The sequence below is a fragment of the Nannospalax galili genome, unplaced genomic scaffold, assembly GCF_000622305.1.
Source record: "Nannospalax galili isolate Female #2095 unplaced genomic scaffold, S.galili_v1.0 scaffold1899, whole genome shotgun sequence".
In the NCBI taxonomy this organism is placed as follows: Eukaryota; Metazoa; Chordata; class Mammalia; order Rodentia; family Spalacidae; genus Nannospalax; species Nannospalax galili.
The window spans coordinates 321,452-336,941 of record NW_008342414.1 but is presented as its reverse complement, the minus strand read 5'-3'; the positions used below and the strand labels follow the sequence as shown (position 1 = coordinate 336,941).

At 42.9% G+C, this 15,490-nt stretch overlaps 1 protein-coding gene across 1 annotated transcript in view; it reads left to right on the top strand.

The window, feature by feature from the left end:
• Rgsl1 (regulator of G protein signaling like 1) overlaps positions 1–15,490 on the top strand; it is a 72,085-nt gene that overhangs the window by 45,861 nt on the left and 10,734 nt on the right. Inside the window, exons 12-19 of the mRNA XM_029566151.1 lie at positions 635–828; positions 2,332–2,449; positions 2,833–2,944; positions 6,102–6,231; positions 9,316–9,490; positions 12,237–12,375; positions 12,606–12,730; positions 13,729–13,838. Coding sequence (XP_029422011.1) covers positions 635–828; positions 2,332–2,449; positions 2,833–2,944; positions 6,102–6,231; positions 9,316–9,490; positions 12,237–12,375; positions 12,606–12,730; positions 13,729–13,838 — 1,103 coding nt within the window. The remainder of the gene's footprint in view (positions 1–634; positions 829–2,331; positions 2,450–2,832; positions 2,945–6,101; positions 6,232–9,315; positions 9,491–12,236; positions 12,376–12,605; positions 12,731–13,728; positions 13,839–15,490) is intronic.

The following is a 15,490-nucleotide window of genomic DNA, read 5'->3' as shown; positions in this document are numbered from 1 at the left end:
GTGTGTGTGTGTGTGTGTGTGTATATATATATATATATATATATATATATATATATTTTTATATAACCTGCTTCAAGTTATTTCTGGAAAAATGTGTTCAAAATTGCCTCTTTTTGGAATAATAAAAATATTCTTAAAAAAAGAAATATGGATTAATATATTAATATGGTCAGTTGTGCTCTATTCACAGAAATAACTGTGCCAATTGACAGTTATTTGGAATTCACAGCATAAAAACTTCCCTTTGGGAGAAAAGTTCCTTTTAAAATATCTCTTCCTTGGAAGGTGGATCCAGGAGGCATTGAGGGAGGATGGGGAGGGGAGTATGGGGGGGTAGCATGATCAAAATGTGTTGTACACATGTATAAAAGTCTCAAATAATTAATAACACTATATTTTAAAAATACTTCCTCTTCTCTTATTGACGTTATAAAAGGATATAGCTAAGTTTAGGAAGAATGGATAAAAGCTCAAATTCACATCTGAGGAAATAGATTTAGCCAGTTCATCTGCCATCTCTTCATACATGCTAGGGGCTCTATACTCTGACCAATGCACTTCACATTTCCTAATCAGAACAGAGGCCAGGTCTTTATCCCTTTCTCTCCACCAATGGTGTGCTCTTATTTTCTAGAAACATGACTGAAGTTCTCCTAAACAATCAACATTTGGAGTACTTCAAGGAGTTCCTGAAAGAACGGAAGGCTGAAACCCCTTTCCAATTCCTGATAGCTATACAGAAGATCAGTATGGAGACCAATGAAAGGATGTACAAGTCTGCTTTGGAAAATATAATCAAGACTTACTGCCATGGCAAAGTTTCTCCTGGTATGCATCCTTTTCTCCTGATTCTCCCCTCAGCTTCTTAGGGAAATCTGGGAAACAGCCTGGCTTAACAAAAGCCCCTAGAGAGCAGAAGGGAACAGTAGCCACGCGGGAGCAATACGGAGACATAAAGACTATGAAAATGAACACAGAGAACAATAGGAAGTCCAAAGCCATAACACTGGTAAAAGGAGCCAAGTGCAAAAGAATGGTATTTAATCCCTGTGAGATAGAGTCAAATAGCTGCGTTTTCTGGATGAAGAAAGCGGAACACGTGGAAATTAACTAGCTTATTTGATTTGTGGAACTTGAATGTAAATTCAAATCATTTGATCATCACATTAACTGGTCCCGAGCTATAGGCAAAGGCAAGGGTTGGCTGTAAGCAACCTTCGAGTTCTCCACCCACGAATGTGAAGAGAGCTGTACCAGGAAGAACTGTCTGAAAATCTTTCACGTTTTGTCTTGTCTTCTTGTCTGAGGTGGGGATAAACTTGGCCCATGCAAATCCATCTTAGCTAGAAGTAGAGGTTGCAAGTAAAATATTAACCTGTAACTCTACAGAAAAACAAAAGGGGAAGGCAGTGCCATCCAGGAGGCAGACAGGCAGGCCAAAAAGCAATGTCACAGAGGAGCGACTCGACGGGGTTGGTGTATGGGGCGGGGTGTTACTTGTTTGTTTGGTAGTTTTTGTTCAGTCTTGCTTTCTTTACTGTTATCCAAGATAAGGGCATAAATACAGAGACAGAAAGAGCTCAAAATTAGCAAATCTCTGTTTTGAGACAGGATTTAGCTAAATATCCCAGGCTGGCCTGGAACTCACAATAGAGCCCAGGCTGGCCTCAGATTCTCAAACCTCTTGCCTCTGCCTCCAAAGTCATGAGAATAACAGGCAGGTGTCGTGTCCATGTGTCGTCATGGTCATCGTCGTCGTGCCCCCCCCCCCCCAGCAAGCCTTAATTTACAGAAAGTGTTTATTCGTTGATTTCAGGATGTTGAGTTCTATACATGATTTTGAAGAAGCTAAGAGAGAAAGGAGTGAGTGTCCATATCCTATGATGTAACTGCGAGTCCCCCTTAAAAACCCACCAGCCTCTGAACACAAGGAGTATCATACTATCTTTAGTGCATCTCTGAAATCTTGGAGTCCCCTTCTGGACCCAACAGTTTAATTTTAATCCTTTACTCTTCTACCTCTCCCTAAACCAAAAACTTCACACTAGCTCCAGAAATGAGTCCTTCAATTTTTTAATTTCCCTGAAGCACTCATCTTTGGAATTTAAATGGGACTAATTAAGACAGTACTTTATCTACAAATACACTTGCTCATAACATTCCAAATAGGCTTTGAAGATTTTCAAATTGTGGAAGGCTCAGAGTGAGCTCAGAGTTAGAACAGAGGGCCATGAGTCTCTCACATGAGAAGAGCCCCAGATACCTCCAAACAGTGGCAGAAATGATGACTTTTCATTTTCAATCTCTCACTCTCTTTCCCCTCTCATTTAGAAGAAATGCTGCCGTGGGATGTTCCTGTTATCAAAGATATCGTTCACATGCGTAATATCAACACTACCACGTTGCTGATGCTCCAAGGCTTTGTCATGAAATCTCTGGAAGAAAAGTGGTGAGCAAAGCAGTGAAGGCAGGATTCTCTCTGTAGCTGCTTGCTGACTTTTAAAAGCCACATTAAGTAAAAGTCAATTAATGCTCATAGCACACTGTCAGAAAAAGCCACACTTACCTCAAAATCTCCTGTCTACCTACATAGCCCCCAAATCCACACCCACACCCACCAAATGAGGAAGCATACAGTGCTGATCAGGAAAGACAGACTGACATTATGAAGACTTGGAATGGAAAGAAGAGTACTTTTGAATGGGTCTCCATTCCTACAGTGCTTCTTCTAGAAGCTGACTTGACACAAGGCTTGCCTTGACTGTTATGTGTTATGTGCTATGGTTTTGGTTTTTTTTTTTTTTCTGATATTCTTTCTCTCCCTTCTGGCAGGTTTAAAGAATACCAAGACCTGTTCCCACCACGTTCTCTGGACATGGAAACTGAATTGCAGACCCTCCCAAAGAAGCCCTCAAAGTCAGTAACACACCTACAAGAATCCCAGGTCAGTGAGAAAGAGAAAAGACATTACCACCAGGAAAGCCATTGTCCAGGCACTATGAACTGCACAAAAGATTATCACTGGTAACCTATTTAATCACTCAAACAATTATTCCTGGGGGAGGGCAGATTTTTTAAGCCCCATTTTACAAAGGGAGAATCTGAGGCTCAGAAAAAAAAAAATGTACTGGGAAGTCCCTCTGCTCTGCTTGTGACTGACACCAAGTTATAGACATAAGGGTTAGACATGTGGAGATTGATCTGTCAGTGTTTTGGGTTTTTTTTAATTATATATTAAGGCCTAGCAAGTCAAGTTTGTGTCCCCAGATGTCCCTTCATATGCATTCCTCCACTGGAGTCTGGTCAGCCCATCTAGCATCCCTCCCTTAAAGAAGATCAGCTCTCTTTCACTCTCTTTCACCCAGAAGTAATCAGCTGCCAACCTTTCCTCAGCTAAGATTGGGGCCTCCTTCCTATTTCCCCAGCTCTGTATATTAAGGCCTAGCAAGTCAAGTTTGTGTCCCCAGATGTCCCTTCATATGCATTCCTCCACTGGAGTCTGGTCAGCCCATCTAGCATCCCTCCCTTAAAGAAGATCAGCTCTCTTTCACTCTCTTTCACCCAGAAGTAATCAGCTGCCAACCTTTCCTCAGCTAAGATTGGGGCCTCCTTCCTATTTCCCCAGCTCTGTGCTGAGTTCTGTCTGCTTGACTTTGCATGGGTCTTTGCATGCTATCATCATTGCTGTAAGTTCATATGCACAAATTCCCAGCTACCTGGAAAACTCTGTTTCTTGTGGTCATGCACTACCTCTGGCTCTTACAGTCTTTCCACCCCCTCTTCTGCAATGGTCCCTGAGCCCTGGGTGGGTAAAGTTTAATATAGGAGTCCTATCCAGGGACATGCACTCTACAGTCTCTTATTCTCTACACTTTGGCCAGTTGTGGCCTTCTGTGTTAATTGCCCTCTGTTACATAAGGAAGCTTCACTGGTGAGAGTTGAGAGATGCACTAGTATCCCCCCGCCCTGCACGCCCCCCCTCGCCTCCCAGTCCACTATGTTCCATAAGCCTTAGGTGTAGAGGTTCCATTTTAGATATGTCACTTAGGGTTGGGCATCTCACAGAAATTGTCAGTGTTTTTACTGCAGCATGCTTATTTGGAGGACATGGATTGGCCATGAAATCAAATGGTTTTGCTAGTCTTCCTACATCCAAGTTAGAGTGACTTACATATCCAGTCACTGGCAACTTAAGCCTCCATACACCAGGGTAAGCCCCTTACAGTATGACAGGAAGGACTGGATTGAGTGTCCCACAGATCAACCATCCCCAGACAGATAATGCCAAGGGCCAACACAAAGTATGCCCGGTTCCTTCTTCTAAACACAACTATCAGCTTATTCTTTGTCCCATAGGAAGAGAGAAAAAGAAGAACAAGAATGTTACTCAGGAAGCTCCTTTCAAATGCTTTGAAAAAGTAGATGCTCCCCTCAAGAATCTCATGATCTGTGTGTCTTGGAGTTAGAGGGAAAGGTTGGAGCCCAATTCTGTCAGACTCCAAAGATCATGCTAAGATATATCTAAGCCAAGGGGCTGAAGAGATGGCTCAGTGGTTAAAAGCACTGGCTGCTTTTATAGAGAACTCAGGTTCAATTCCCAGTACCCACATGACAGCTAACAACCGTCTATAACTCCAGTTCCAGAGGATCTGACGCCTTCTTCTGACCTCCACAGGCACTGCATGACATGGGTGTACTTACACACATGCAAGCAATACACTCATACACATAAAAATAATAAATAAAATATTTTTTAAAAGATATATCTAAGCCAGGCGTGGTGGCACACGCCTTTAATTCCAGCACTCAAGAGGCAGAGGCAGGCAAATCTCTGTGAGATGAAGGCCAGCCTGATCAATATAGTGAATCTTAGGCCAGCTGGGGCTACAGGGAGACCCTATCTCAAAAAGACCAAAAAATAAAAAGATATATCTAAAAATAAGATTTAAACCCATCAACCCCAATACTGAAATGTATGACTCTCTCTTTTCTCCATTTATAAGCCAGCTCTGTCAGGACACCACGAATAATGGAATAAGATGTTTGAAAGAAGATGTATTCAGAACTAGAGAACTTTGCTTCAATTTTAAGTCTTCAAGTGACTCTTAGGTCAGATAAAAGGAAGCCAGCATGTGCTTGCCACCTACTGTGTGCCATAGCACTATGTTAGAGTTTCCACGCATACACACTGAGCCACACCACAACCCTGAGAAACTGGGTTCCAGAACCAAGAGTTCTAAGCCCTGATCACTAAAGTACTCTTTCACCATCAACTCTCTGAAGCCACATTTTCCTTGGCCTTCCCTTTCAGTGAACTGAGGCAAATGAGCTCTGTGATCTGCAAGTTTCTTTCTGACTCAAAGTATCAGTTCCTCTAGGGGAAAATGAACTAGAAAATGACCACTGGGTACCCATTAAATCAAGTGCATGGGGTTGGAGAGTTGGTTCAGCAGTTAAGAGTACTGGCTACTCTTACAGAAGACCCAGGTTTGAGTCCCAGCACCTACATGGCAGTTAACAACCATCTATACTCCAGTTGCAGGGGATCCGATGCCCTCTTCTGTCCTCTGCATGCACTGTATGACACAGGTACACTTACATACATGTAGGCAATATGCTCATACACACAAAATAAAAAATGATAAGTAATAAATATTTTTTTAAAAGACAAGTACAGAGACACATAAAATGCATGTGCCTATGCACCATGTTGGGGAGTGGGGGGCATATACATTTTCCTTGCTTCCTTATTTCTTGAATACTTCAGTTTTCCTAAAACTGGCACTTGTAGTTTTCTCCCTTCTTTGAGCTGCACTGATCTCTGACCTCTGTTACTTCCTGTTCTGAGCACTCACCCTAACTGTTGAAAGGCCTCAGTTATGTCTGACTGATTCAGAATCTTCTAGTCACCAACTACTTCATCTAAGGCAGGTTAAACAAACTCTCCGATTTGAATGTCTTCACCTTTAAAATGAGAACTACAAAGTTTTCCTTTGTAGCAGTGAGGATTTGAAACCTACTGAATGCTATTTGTGGCACACTGTAGACTTGGTGAACAGCAGCAGTGCTAATGAATATGTCTTGTCCCTTTCTCTCCACAGAAGAAAGTCTGGCTGAAAATGATGAACTTCATCAAGAGCTTCTGCAGTTACCGAAGATATATGCTGAATCCCAAGAAACGCCAGCAGTTTATAGACTTTCTCCACCTGGAAATGTGCAACGCCAAAGAGAGTGAGTCACTTCTCTGTTTACTCCCCTTGCCTGTCCCTAGGATCAGCCCAGGTAAGAAACTCCAAGCTCCTTGCTTTGGGTCAGGCCTGTATCAGACCCAGTGACAGCAAGAGCTCCTGGTTCTGGGATCCCAGCAGGCACCAGGCCTGCCTGGACAGTGGCTCTGGGAGCCAGCAAGTGTGAAAAATGTCCAAGTCATTAAAATGTCACTTTAAAAAAGGAATATTTTTAGTAATTCTTTGAGAATTTCATACATATATATAATGGATTTTAGTTTGATTCACCCCCACTCCTCACCCAGATCCACGCCCCCCCCCCCCCCCCCCCCACCCCCCCTCCAAATTCCATGTCCTTTTTTTAAAAAAAAAAAAAAATCCTGAGTACAGTTCATGTTGCCCGTATACTCATGAGTGTGGGGCCATTCACTGGAGCAGGAAGGCCTCACATTTTATGAAACAATTTCCTTGTTGTAATTTGGTCTTTTAAAAATCTTTGAACTGTGATTGGAACAATGGCCCAGCTGTTAAGAACACTGGCTGCTCCTGCAGACGACTTGGGTTTGGTTCCCAGTACTCACGTGGCAGATAACAACCACCCTTTAACTCAAGTTCCAGGGGATCTGATGTCCTTTTGTGGCTTCTTCGAGCATTGCATATACATGGTACACCTGCAAACATGCAAGCAAAACACTCATACACATAAAATAAAAATAAATAAGGACATGGTGGCACACTCCTTTAATCCCAGCACTCAGGAGGCAGAGGCAAGCAGATCTCTGTGAGAGTGAGGTCAGTTTATTCTCCATAGTGAGTTCCAGGTTAGCTGGGGCTATAAGGAGATCCTGTCTCAAAATAATAAATAAAATAAAATCTAAATTTAAAAATGGATAAATCAAAAGATTTTAATCTCTGAACTTTCTTACAGGGAACAAAAAGTACAAGAATACATGGTACACAAATGTGATAGGTTAAAAATGTTGGGAGAGAGAGCATGCAGTGGAGAGCACGAGTGGATGGAGGGAGGCACTGAGGCACAGATAGAATTCTCAGCGGGATACAGATTTATTTCGCACAGGGCACCTTTCCCTCGGGGAAGGGAAAGATGTCAGCCCATGGGCTGTGAGCTGGGACTTTATATATGGGGGCTTTAGGGTGTGGAAGGGGGGAATGTTTGGGGGAGAAATCAGGGAGGGGGAAGCAAGAAAAGCAGGTAGGATTAGGGTCTGGAAGTGTTTACTTTTTCCCTCTTAAGGCAAGAGAAAAGCTGTTATGATAAACAACTTCTAAAATCTCTGGTTATCAGGTAGAATCTGCTTATCTTATCTTTGGAGATCAGAGGAGAGGCAGGCTGCTTCTCAGCAGAGTTTGTTTCCCTTGACTTCAAAGGTCAAGGTGAGGTCCCTGTTGGGGAGGGGGGGAAACTGCTGCTGTTTGGAACCCTAACAAAATGAAAATCCCTAAAGAGATAACATTGCTAATGCTTTGAAAGCCTACACTCTGCTTATATGTGTGTGTGGGGTGTGTGTATACCTTAATATTTAGTTTTCATACTTTTTATTTGTAATTTACTTTTTTCCTTAATATTTAATCTTGAACATCATTTTCTGTCAGTACACATCTAGCTAGCTAGCTTTTGACTGGCATAAAGTGTCCACTAGATAGATTTGTTCAGTTGCTTCATTCATTAATTCCTTCATCCATGACAATTTGGGACCTTTACAGTGTACTTTACCGGGTGAATAGACAAATTTACTCCTTTGCCCTGGCGGCACTTGTGTTTTCATCCAGGAAGCAGGAACTACAGGTGTCAGCACTTATCTGCCGCTTTCTAGTGGCATGACTCAAGAAAATGACTTTGGGGCTGGAGAGATGGCTCAGTAGTTAAGAGCACTGACTGCTCTTGCAGAGGACTTGGTTTTGATTCCCAGCACCCACATGGAGGCTAAGAACCATCCTTAACTCTAGTTCCAGGGGAATCTGAAGCCCTCTTCTGACCTCTGTGGCTTTGCATGACACAGGTGCACTCACATACATGCAGGCAATACACTCATAAAATAAAAATAACAAATAAAATACTAAAAAAAAAGGAAAATGACTTTGTGCCTCGGTTTCCTGGTCCTGGGTTCATAAGTACAGGGCAGAACATGATGCCTCATCCCAGAAGGGGCATAGGATTGCTCCTCAGGCCGTAGCACTTGGATCAGCCCTCCCATCTTCCAGTGTCAAATACTGACAGCCTGCCAGTGAGTCTGTGACTTCCTAACAGGTGTCTCAAGTGAGGTTTCCTGGCTCACTGGGGATATCAAAGGGTTACCAATGGCAGCACCCTTGCCCCCCGCCCCCCAGTCTGTCCTTATCTGCCACCAGCTGAGGAATCAGAGACAGCCTAGCTACAGGCTACTGCTGTGAAACCTTTCCCTCCTTCCTCAGAGATCTATAAGAAGCTCCCCTTGGGTCTGATTCTCCTTAGAACCACGGCTCCCATCATGCTGTTGTCTGTCTGCCCACAGCATTAACAATGCTTCTAACAAACTTCTTATACCCGATGATCTGTCTCGGTGTCCCCTTGAGCCCCACATTTGAGACTTTGCATTTTCTACTTTAACTTTCTATTCTTTCATTTAACAAACTTTTCTCTCACTTTGGTATTTTCTTTCCTCCTGTTTTACAAATTTACTCCTAAATGACTTTCCTGATGAACCTCGAGTGAGTATCATGAGAACCACATTCCCTTTGAAAGGTCATGTCTGCATATGCAGTTTTCGCTGTCTCTGTAAGAGCCTTATGGATCAGCATAGGCTGCAGCATTGCTTCTCTGTTGGACAAGTACCAAGTATCCTTCAACAGCCGGCTGCTTTTTAAATTAATAATCAATTTTTTGGCATGAGTGTTGTCACACCACCTGAGTAGACACACCTTTTACAGCAGTCACTCTAGTACAAGAGAAAGGCTACACCCAAAGATAGAGCATGACTCTTTCAATAGGCAAAAGGCAAGTCCACAGGCATCATACCTAGGTTGAAGGCTTAGGACCTAGAGTGACTAGTTCAAACCAGATTGTAATTCCTTACTCTTTCTCTTCTAGATTTCTCGGCATCACCCACTGCAACATCACATCATACCCCAGTGTCCCCCGGTGCCCAGAATACAGAACAGGAGAATGGAGAAATAACTCTCATAAAACGCCGGATATTTGGCCACAGGATTATCACTGTCAACTTTGCAATTAATGATTTGTATTTCTTTTCTGAAATAGAGAAGTAAGTTTTCCATCTCTCCTTCTTCTCATGGTTTTCACATTTAAAACCTCCTTGCAGGGGCTGGGGAGAGACTGCTCAGTCAGTGAAGTGCTTGCTGCCCAAGTCTAAGGACTTAAGGTCAACCTTCAGCATCCACTAGGTGGTTGTGAGGAGCTGGGCATAGCAGTGCGCACCTGTAATTCAAGCCGTGAGGAAGCAGACATAGAAGGGGCTCAATCGCTAGGCAGCCTAGCAGAATTGGCGAATCGGAGGTCCTCTGACCTCCACGTGCGCCACACACACACACACACACACACACACACACACATGCAAGTTGGCTTGACACGTCAGAAGCACAATGATTTGAAGCTCTGCCAGACAAGCAGCTCCTGAAATGTCCTTGACTTCTGTTACTCTAACAATTTCCACCTTTCTTTCCTTTGGGGCCTCAAAGCTCTTTAGTATTCTGGAACCCCCAATGCTGTAATGCACTTCTTTTTCCCAGGAAGTGGATCATTTTTCCCTATTGTCTATAAATATGACGGAGTTCATCTCAATGGACCAACAGTTCTTCAGTTAAAACCAGAGACTGTCAGAAGAGAAATATTTTTTTTTTTTTTTTTTTGGTGTGTGTGTGTGTGTGTGTGTGTGTGTGTGTGTGTGTGTGTGTGACATTAAGCAGATATTTTTTAAGTTGAAACATGTTCATGGACATTCACTCACCTGCCAAAATTTGAATGTAAAGTCAATCCACTAACAGGGAGTCCATATATTATTCTTGCATAAATTTTAATACCCCCAATACTGTCAACCAACTCTAATTTCAGTTTTTCTTAAAGTAGAACAAAAATGTAAATATCAGTGCAGAAAACTTAATCTTTTGCTTTTATTATTTTTTTATTTTATTTTATTTTATTTTTGTAAGGAGAGGGCTGGGGATCCAACCCACAGCCTCTGTTAAAAAATGTTAGATCAGGATTGACCGGGGCGACGTGAAAGTGAAACACGAGACGGACCTCAGGAGTAGATGGTTCTTTATTAGAACAATGAAGGACCGTGGTTTCTCCGCAGGATCCAAACTGGGGCCCTAAAGCTCAGTCGGTCTCAGTTTTTATGGGACTTAGGAGGAGAGACCAGGTATTTTTCTGAAGTCCTGTGTTTTTTGACAGTAAGTGCTGGTGTAATGGTTTGGGGGGTTGGGACACTGAGTGCTGGCCTATGTTTTCCCAGGTAGCACAGTCACTGGGTTGGGGGTTGGGGTTTCAGTTTCTGGGCCAGGGGTATCTCAACATAGCTAGGGCTTTCCAAGCTGACACATTTATCCTTCAGCCTTACCCATGTGAGACAAGAGCTGTACAACTGAGTTATATCCCTAGCCAAAATCTTCTGGACTTTCATACTAATTTTCTCAATAATTTAAATTTCTTTTGCCATACCTAACTAAAGAGATTTTTTAAGTTATAATAGTCACATTTATTAGCATGTTTCAAAGCATTCTCTCTCGCCCTTCCTCTTTAAGGGACTATGTAGCCCAGGCCAGCCTGAACTTGAGATCCTCCTGCCTCAATTTCCCAAGGCTGGGATTACAGGTGAGCATCAAGCTTATTTTCATAGAATCAACAAATATTTTTATATTCATGTCTTATCATATGAATATGTCAAAAATTAGAGCAAAAAAGTACAACCAAGAAAAATATTTGAAAAAATTAGTAACTCCTGGTAAACATCTCTACTAGACATGTAAGAGAAAACTAAGGATGTCCTAGTAGTTTTTGCTGGCCTTGCCAAGGACACTAGTCAGTGTGGTTCTCAGAAATGCAGATTGTCTGATGATTCACATATCAGTTAGGGGAGCGTGATCCACTGCACTCCAAGGAAGGACTCTCAACATGTCATAAGTGCTTCCTTTTTATTGAGCACAGGATTTGGCATTATAGATATGAGTTCTACTCTCTATGATCCCACAAACTAATGAGGGTGGTAGACAAGACACAAATACAAGCTGGGAAGTTTTCTTGGGATACCAGGTTCTAGGCAGAGTTAGGCACAGGAAATACAATGAGACAACTGAGTCCTCAAGCATGGCGTCTTGGCCCTGAAGCCAAGAGACAGAGTGAACTTTGAAGGGCTTAATCACAGAGCAAGGTATGTAAAGGGAAGTCGTAGGAAGCCCTGAGAGACGGCCAGGGGCTGGCAGCCTCTGCCTACCCCATTCTCACCCCAGCCTCTCTGCTTTCTGGCTGTCCCTCTACAAACTAATTCTGTGTACAGAATTCTGTGTGAGACACCTGTGAAAAGCATGAAGTCAATTATGTTACTCTCCTGCTGAAAAAAAAATGCTTCCCGTCACCACTGGGATGAGGACTGAACCTACTATTGCCTAAGGTGCTCCACAGGAGAGGAATCTACCCGAATCTCAGAACTGACCTCAGGCTGGCACAGAAGAGGAAAGAGCAAAAGAGACCCGAGTCCTTGAAGTAGTTGTAGGTGAAGCCTGCTGAAGCATTTAGGATGGGTAAAAGAAAGGAGTAAAGATGGGGGTGTGCTGAAGAAAATAATAGAGGGGGCCCTTGGCATATGATGTGATAAATGGTCTGCACTCAATTATTTTTGATAATGGAAGAACTAGGGTTGGATGAATGAAGTCACAACCAAGTTCAGAATTGGCCCTCCCCTTTTGCCAGAAGTAAGTCTGGGCCAAGCACCCTGTCCAGCCTCTGCTTACATCTTCCCCTTGTTGATTGCTTACTTCTTGCCTCTTCTGTAGATTTAACAATCTGGTGAGTTCAGCTCACTTGCTGCAGATCAACAGAGCATACAATGAGAACGACATCAGCCTAATGCGTTCCAAACTTAACATCATCCTAAAGCTCTTCCTCATTTCTGATGTTCCTCCCAAGCTGAGGGTAAGGAGTCTCTCACCCCACTGTGGCCTTTTTCCCCATAAGAACTCCAAAACCGAATCACCAGGTGCCTCCTTAAGCACTCGGTCGGTCGACAAGATATTCTTTGCTTAACAAGCTCACAAGAAGCTCTGCCTTCTGGAGAGGGGTGGTTTTGAGGGTACCGGGGTCAAGAGAGGTCATTTACCATTCCTGGAGCCTCTAACAGTGACAGGCTCCCACCCTGTGGGTAGGTGAACATCTCTGAGTCTCAGAAGGATATCATCTTTGCAGCCATTACAGAGGGCCACCTAGACCGGAACATCTTCCATGGGGCTATCATGACTGTCTTCCCTGTCCTTATGTACTTCTGGAAAAGGTAACTATATCCTCCTACCCAGCAACTGCCACATCAGGAAAACAGTTCTCTGTCTTCCCTAGGCCTGTGTTCCATAGTTTCCAATTCTGTGATGAACTTAGATGGTTGTTTTTACTCTGCTCCCTACATCCCACACTGAGTTAAAGAATGGACAGTAGGGTGAGACCAAAAACCAGAATGCTAGGCTCCCCACCTGTCCTCCTCCTCTGCTTGCTTAGATCAAGGACACAAACCATTCTTAGGCCCAGACTTCTGCCCTAAGCTTGAGGAAGACCATGGCTCCTGAGGGAGAAAGTCTGTCTAGGCAGACATAGCTGTTTATGCTGAGGAACCTCATGACGTAGGCCAGAGCAGTTACTGTTATATCCAAATCCCATAATTACTATACAGAGGCACAGTTACTTAGAGAGAAGTTAGACAGTCAGAGTTTTACATCATCTCTCTCCAAATATGGTAATTAACTAAAAATGAAAACATGGTAAGAAATCTGTGAAAACCAAAAGACAAAGATTAAATGAACAAAATACCCACAGACCAAATGTAGCCTGTGTCCCCAGTTTGTAACCTGTGCTGCTAAGAGTTGGGCTGAGCAACTGTCCTGAGATGTCTCAGCTGGTCACCAACTCCAGTGGTCTACCAGAACTCTCTTCTTCCATGTCTTCTATGTGGTACACAGCCACAACCATGGCATGACTGACTAAAACTGTCCTGGACAAGACTAATAGGGATGCTTAGACCACAATGTAACTCATGACTCGAGCTTTCCTTCTTCCAGAAGGAAGTCCCTATGAAACACACAGGTCAGGCCCTCACTAGAGTCTGAAGGAAGAGAAAGCCTCAGGAGAACGGCCTTGGGTAGGCAGCACTCCCAGGCCAAGGCCATCCCTTTCTCTGTTGGACACCCCTTACCCTGTGAGGACTGGCCCCACCCAGGCTGCTCTTACATTCCTTATTCCACTCATCTCAGTGAAGGTGACCAGAAGCCATTCTTCTCACAGGTTTTGTATCTGGAAGGCAACACGTTCTTACTTAGAGTACATGGGAAAGAAGGTCAAGGATGGAAGAAGTCCTCCAAAGTCTATATACAAGTACCCTCCTTGGAACGGAGGTAAGCTCCATCTGGACCCACAGGTCCCTTTCTCTAGCCACTGGGATGTGCAAAGAGAAAACAAGGGCCTGAAGAGCTGAGTAGGCACTTCATAGTGCACAGGGAAGGGGTAGCTAAAGCAGTAGATAGCCCCTTAACTTGGCCCTCTGAGAAACAGGAGCACTCAGGGTAAAATGGATCTTATCTGTGGCTAGCAGTGCTAACCAGAGACTAACTCACCTGCTCCTCAGGAAGGGACTACCAGGATGCCCCTAGGATGCCTGTCTCAATCAACATGGTGAGTACCTGGCAGTGGTAACCTCTTTGGCTGTTGTTCAAGAGACTCTCTGATCCAACTATCACTATGGAAACCTTACCATTCAAAAAGAATCTATTTCATAAAGTGAGAAAATAACCAAGAAGTAGATATACGGTGATAAATGTACATATTTTCATAAATATACATATACACACACATATACACATAGCTTTATGAAAATATAGGGGAACTTAGAAGTAAATATTAAAATATCAGCCAGGCTTAATCCCAACCCTCAGGAGGCAGAGGCAGACAGATGTCTATGAATTCAAAGCCAGCCTGGTCTACATAGTAAGTTCCAGGCAAGCTGAGGCTACAGGGAGACCCTGTCTCAAAAAGACCAAATATTTGCTTGGTATATTTTTTTCCATCTTTTCACCTTAAGATTATATATATATCTGCCAGGCATGGTGGCACATACCTTTAATCCCAGCACTCAGGAGGCAGAGGCAGGCAGATCTCTTTGAGATGGAGGCCAGCCTGGTCTATATGGTATATTCCAGGCCTGTTGGGACTACAGGGAGACTTAGTCTTTAAAAGACCAAAAAAATACATAGTAAAATATTAAAGTATCAGTAGGATCATCTCTTGGTGATTTGATTGTGAGTGAGATATATTCATTATTAATTGCTGGCTCCAAGAGTTCCGTGGTTCTTGGCAAGAGTGCTGTTTGACAAAGTTCCAGCCAAAAGCTGATGACTGCTGTCCTTTTGGTGGATATCCCTTCCCCAGTTACTCCTGGTTTTTGTAATTTGTATAACCTTCTCTTCTTTAAATATTCTGATAACCAACTCTGATAATGGAATGGGAAACTAAACCGGGAAAATCTCTGCCTTTAGCAGAATTATTATGTTACTGAAACAAAATGAAAGTAATAGGATAGATGACTTCCTCCTATGACTATGATCTCGTTTGTACCTGCATTTGTGATTAATAATGAGGCTTGGTTTCACCCCAAAAGGAAAAGATAGCTTTCAACAGATGCCCTGCTGCCTTTTACAGGAGTTTATGACTTTAACCCTAAACGAGGAACTATTGAGACTAAAGTTTGGTATAAGGAAAAACTATTTGGCTTAGGGAAACTCCTTCTTGGATAGAAAGAAGGTCAGTAACAAGGTGGTGGTGCATGACCTCTGAAGAAAAATTGCCTATTCTTTTACAAAGACTAAAAGCGATTCAAAAAGCCCTTAAAGATAAATGGCAACAAAATAATAAAGGATATTGAAATAGAGAAAATAATCATATGACTCAAAAAGTACAAAACATTCAGGAAGAAACAGCAAAAGGGAGAGGAAAAAGATAAACTGGAATATTGGTTAGACAATAAAGACTTAGTTATTCCCATTCCCATGAA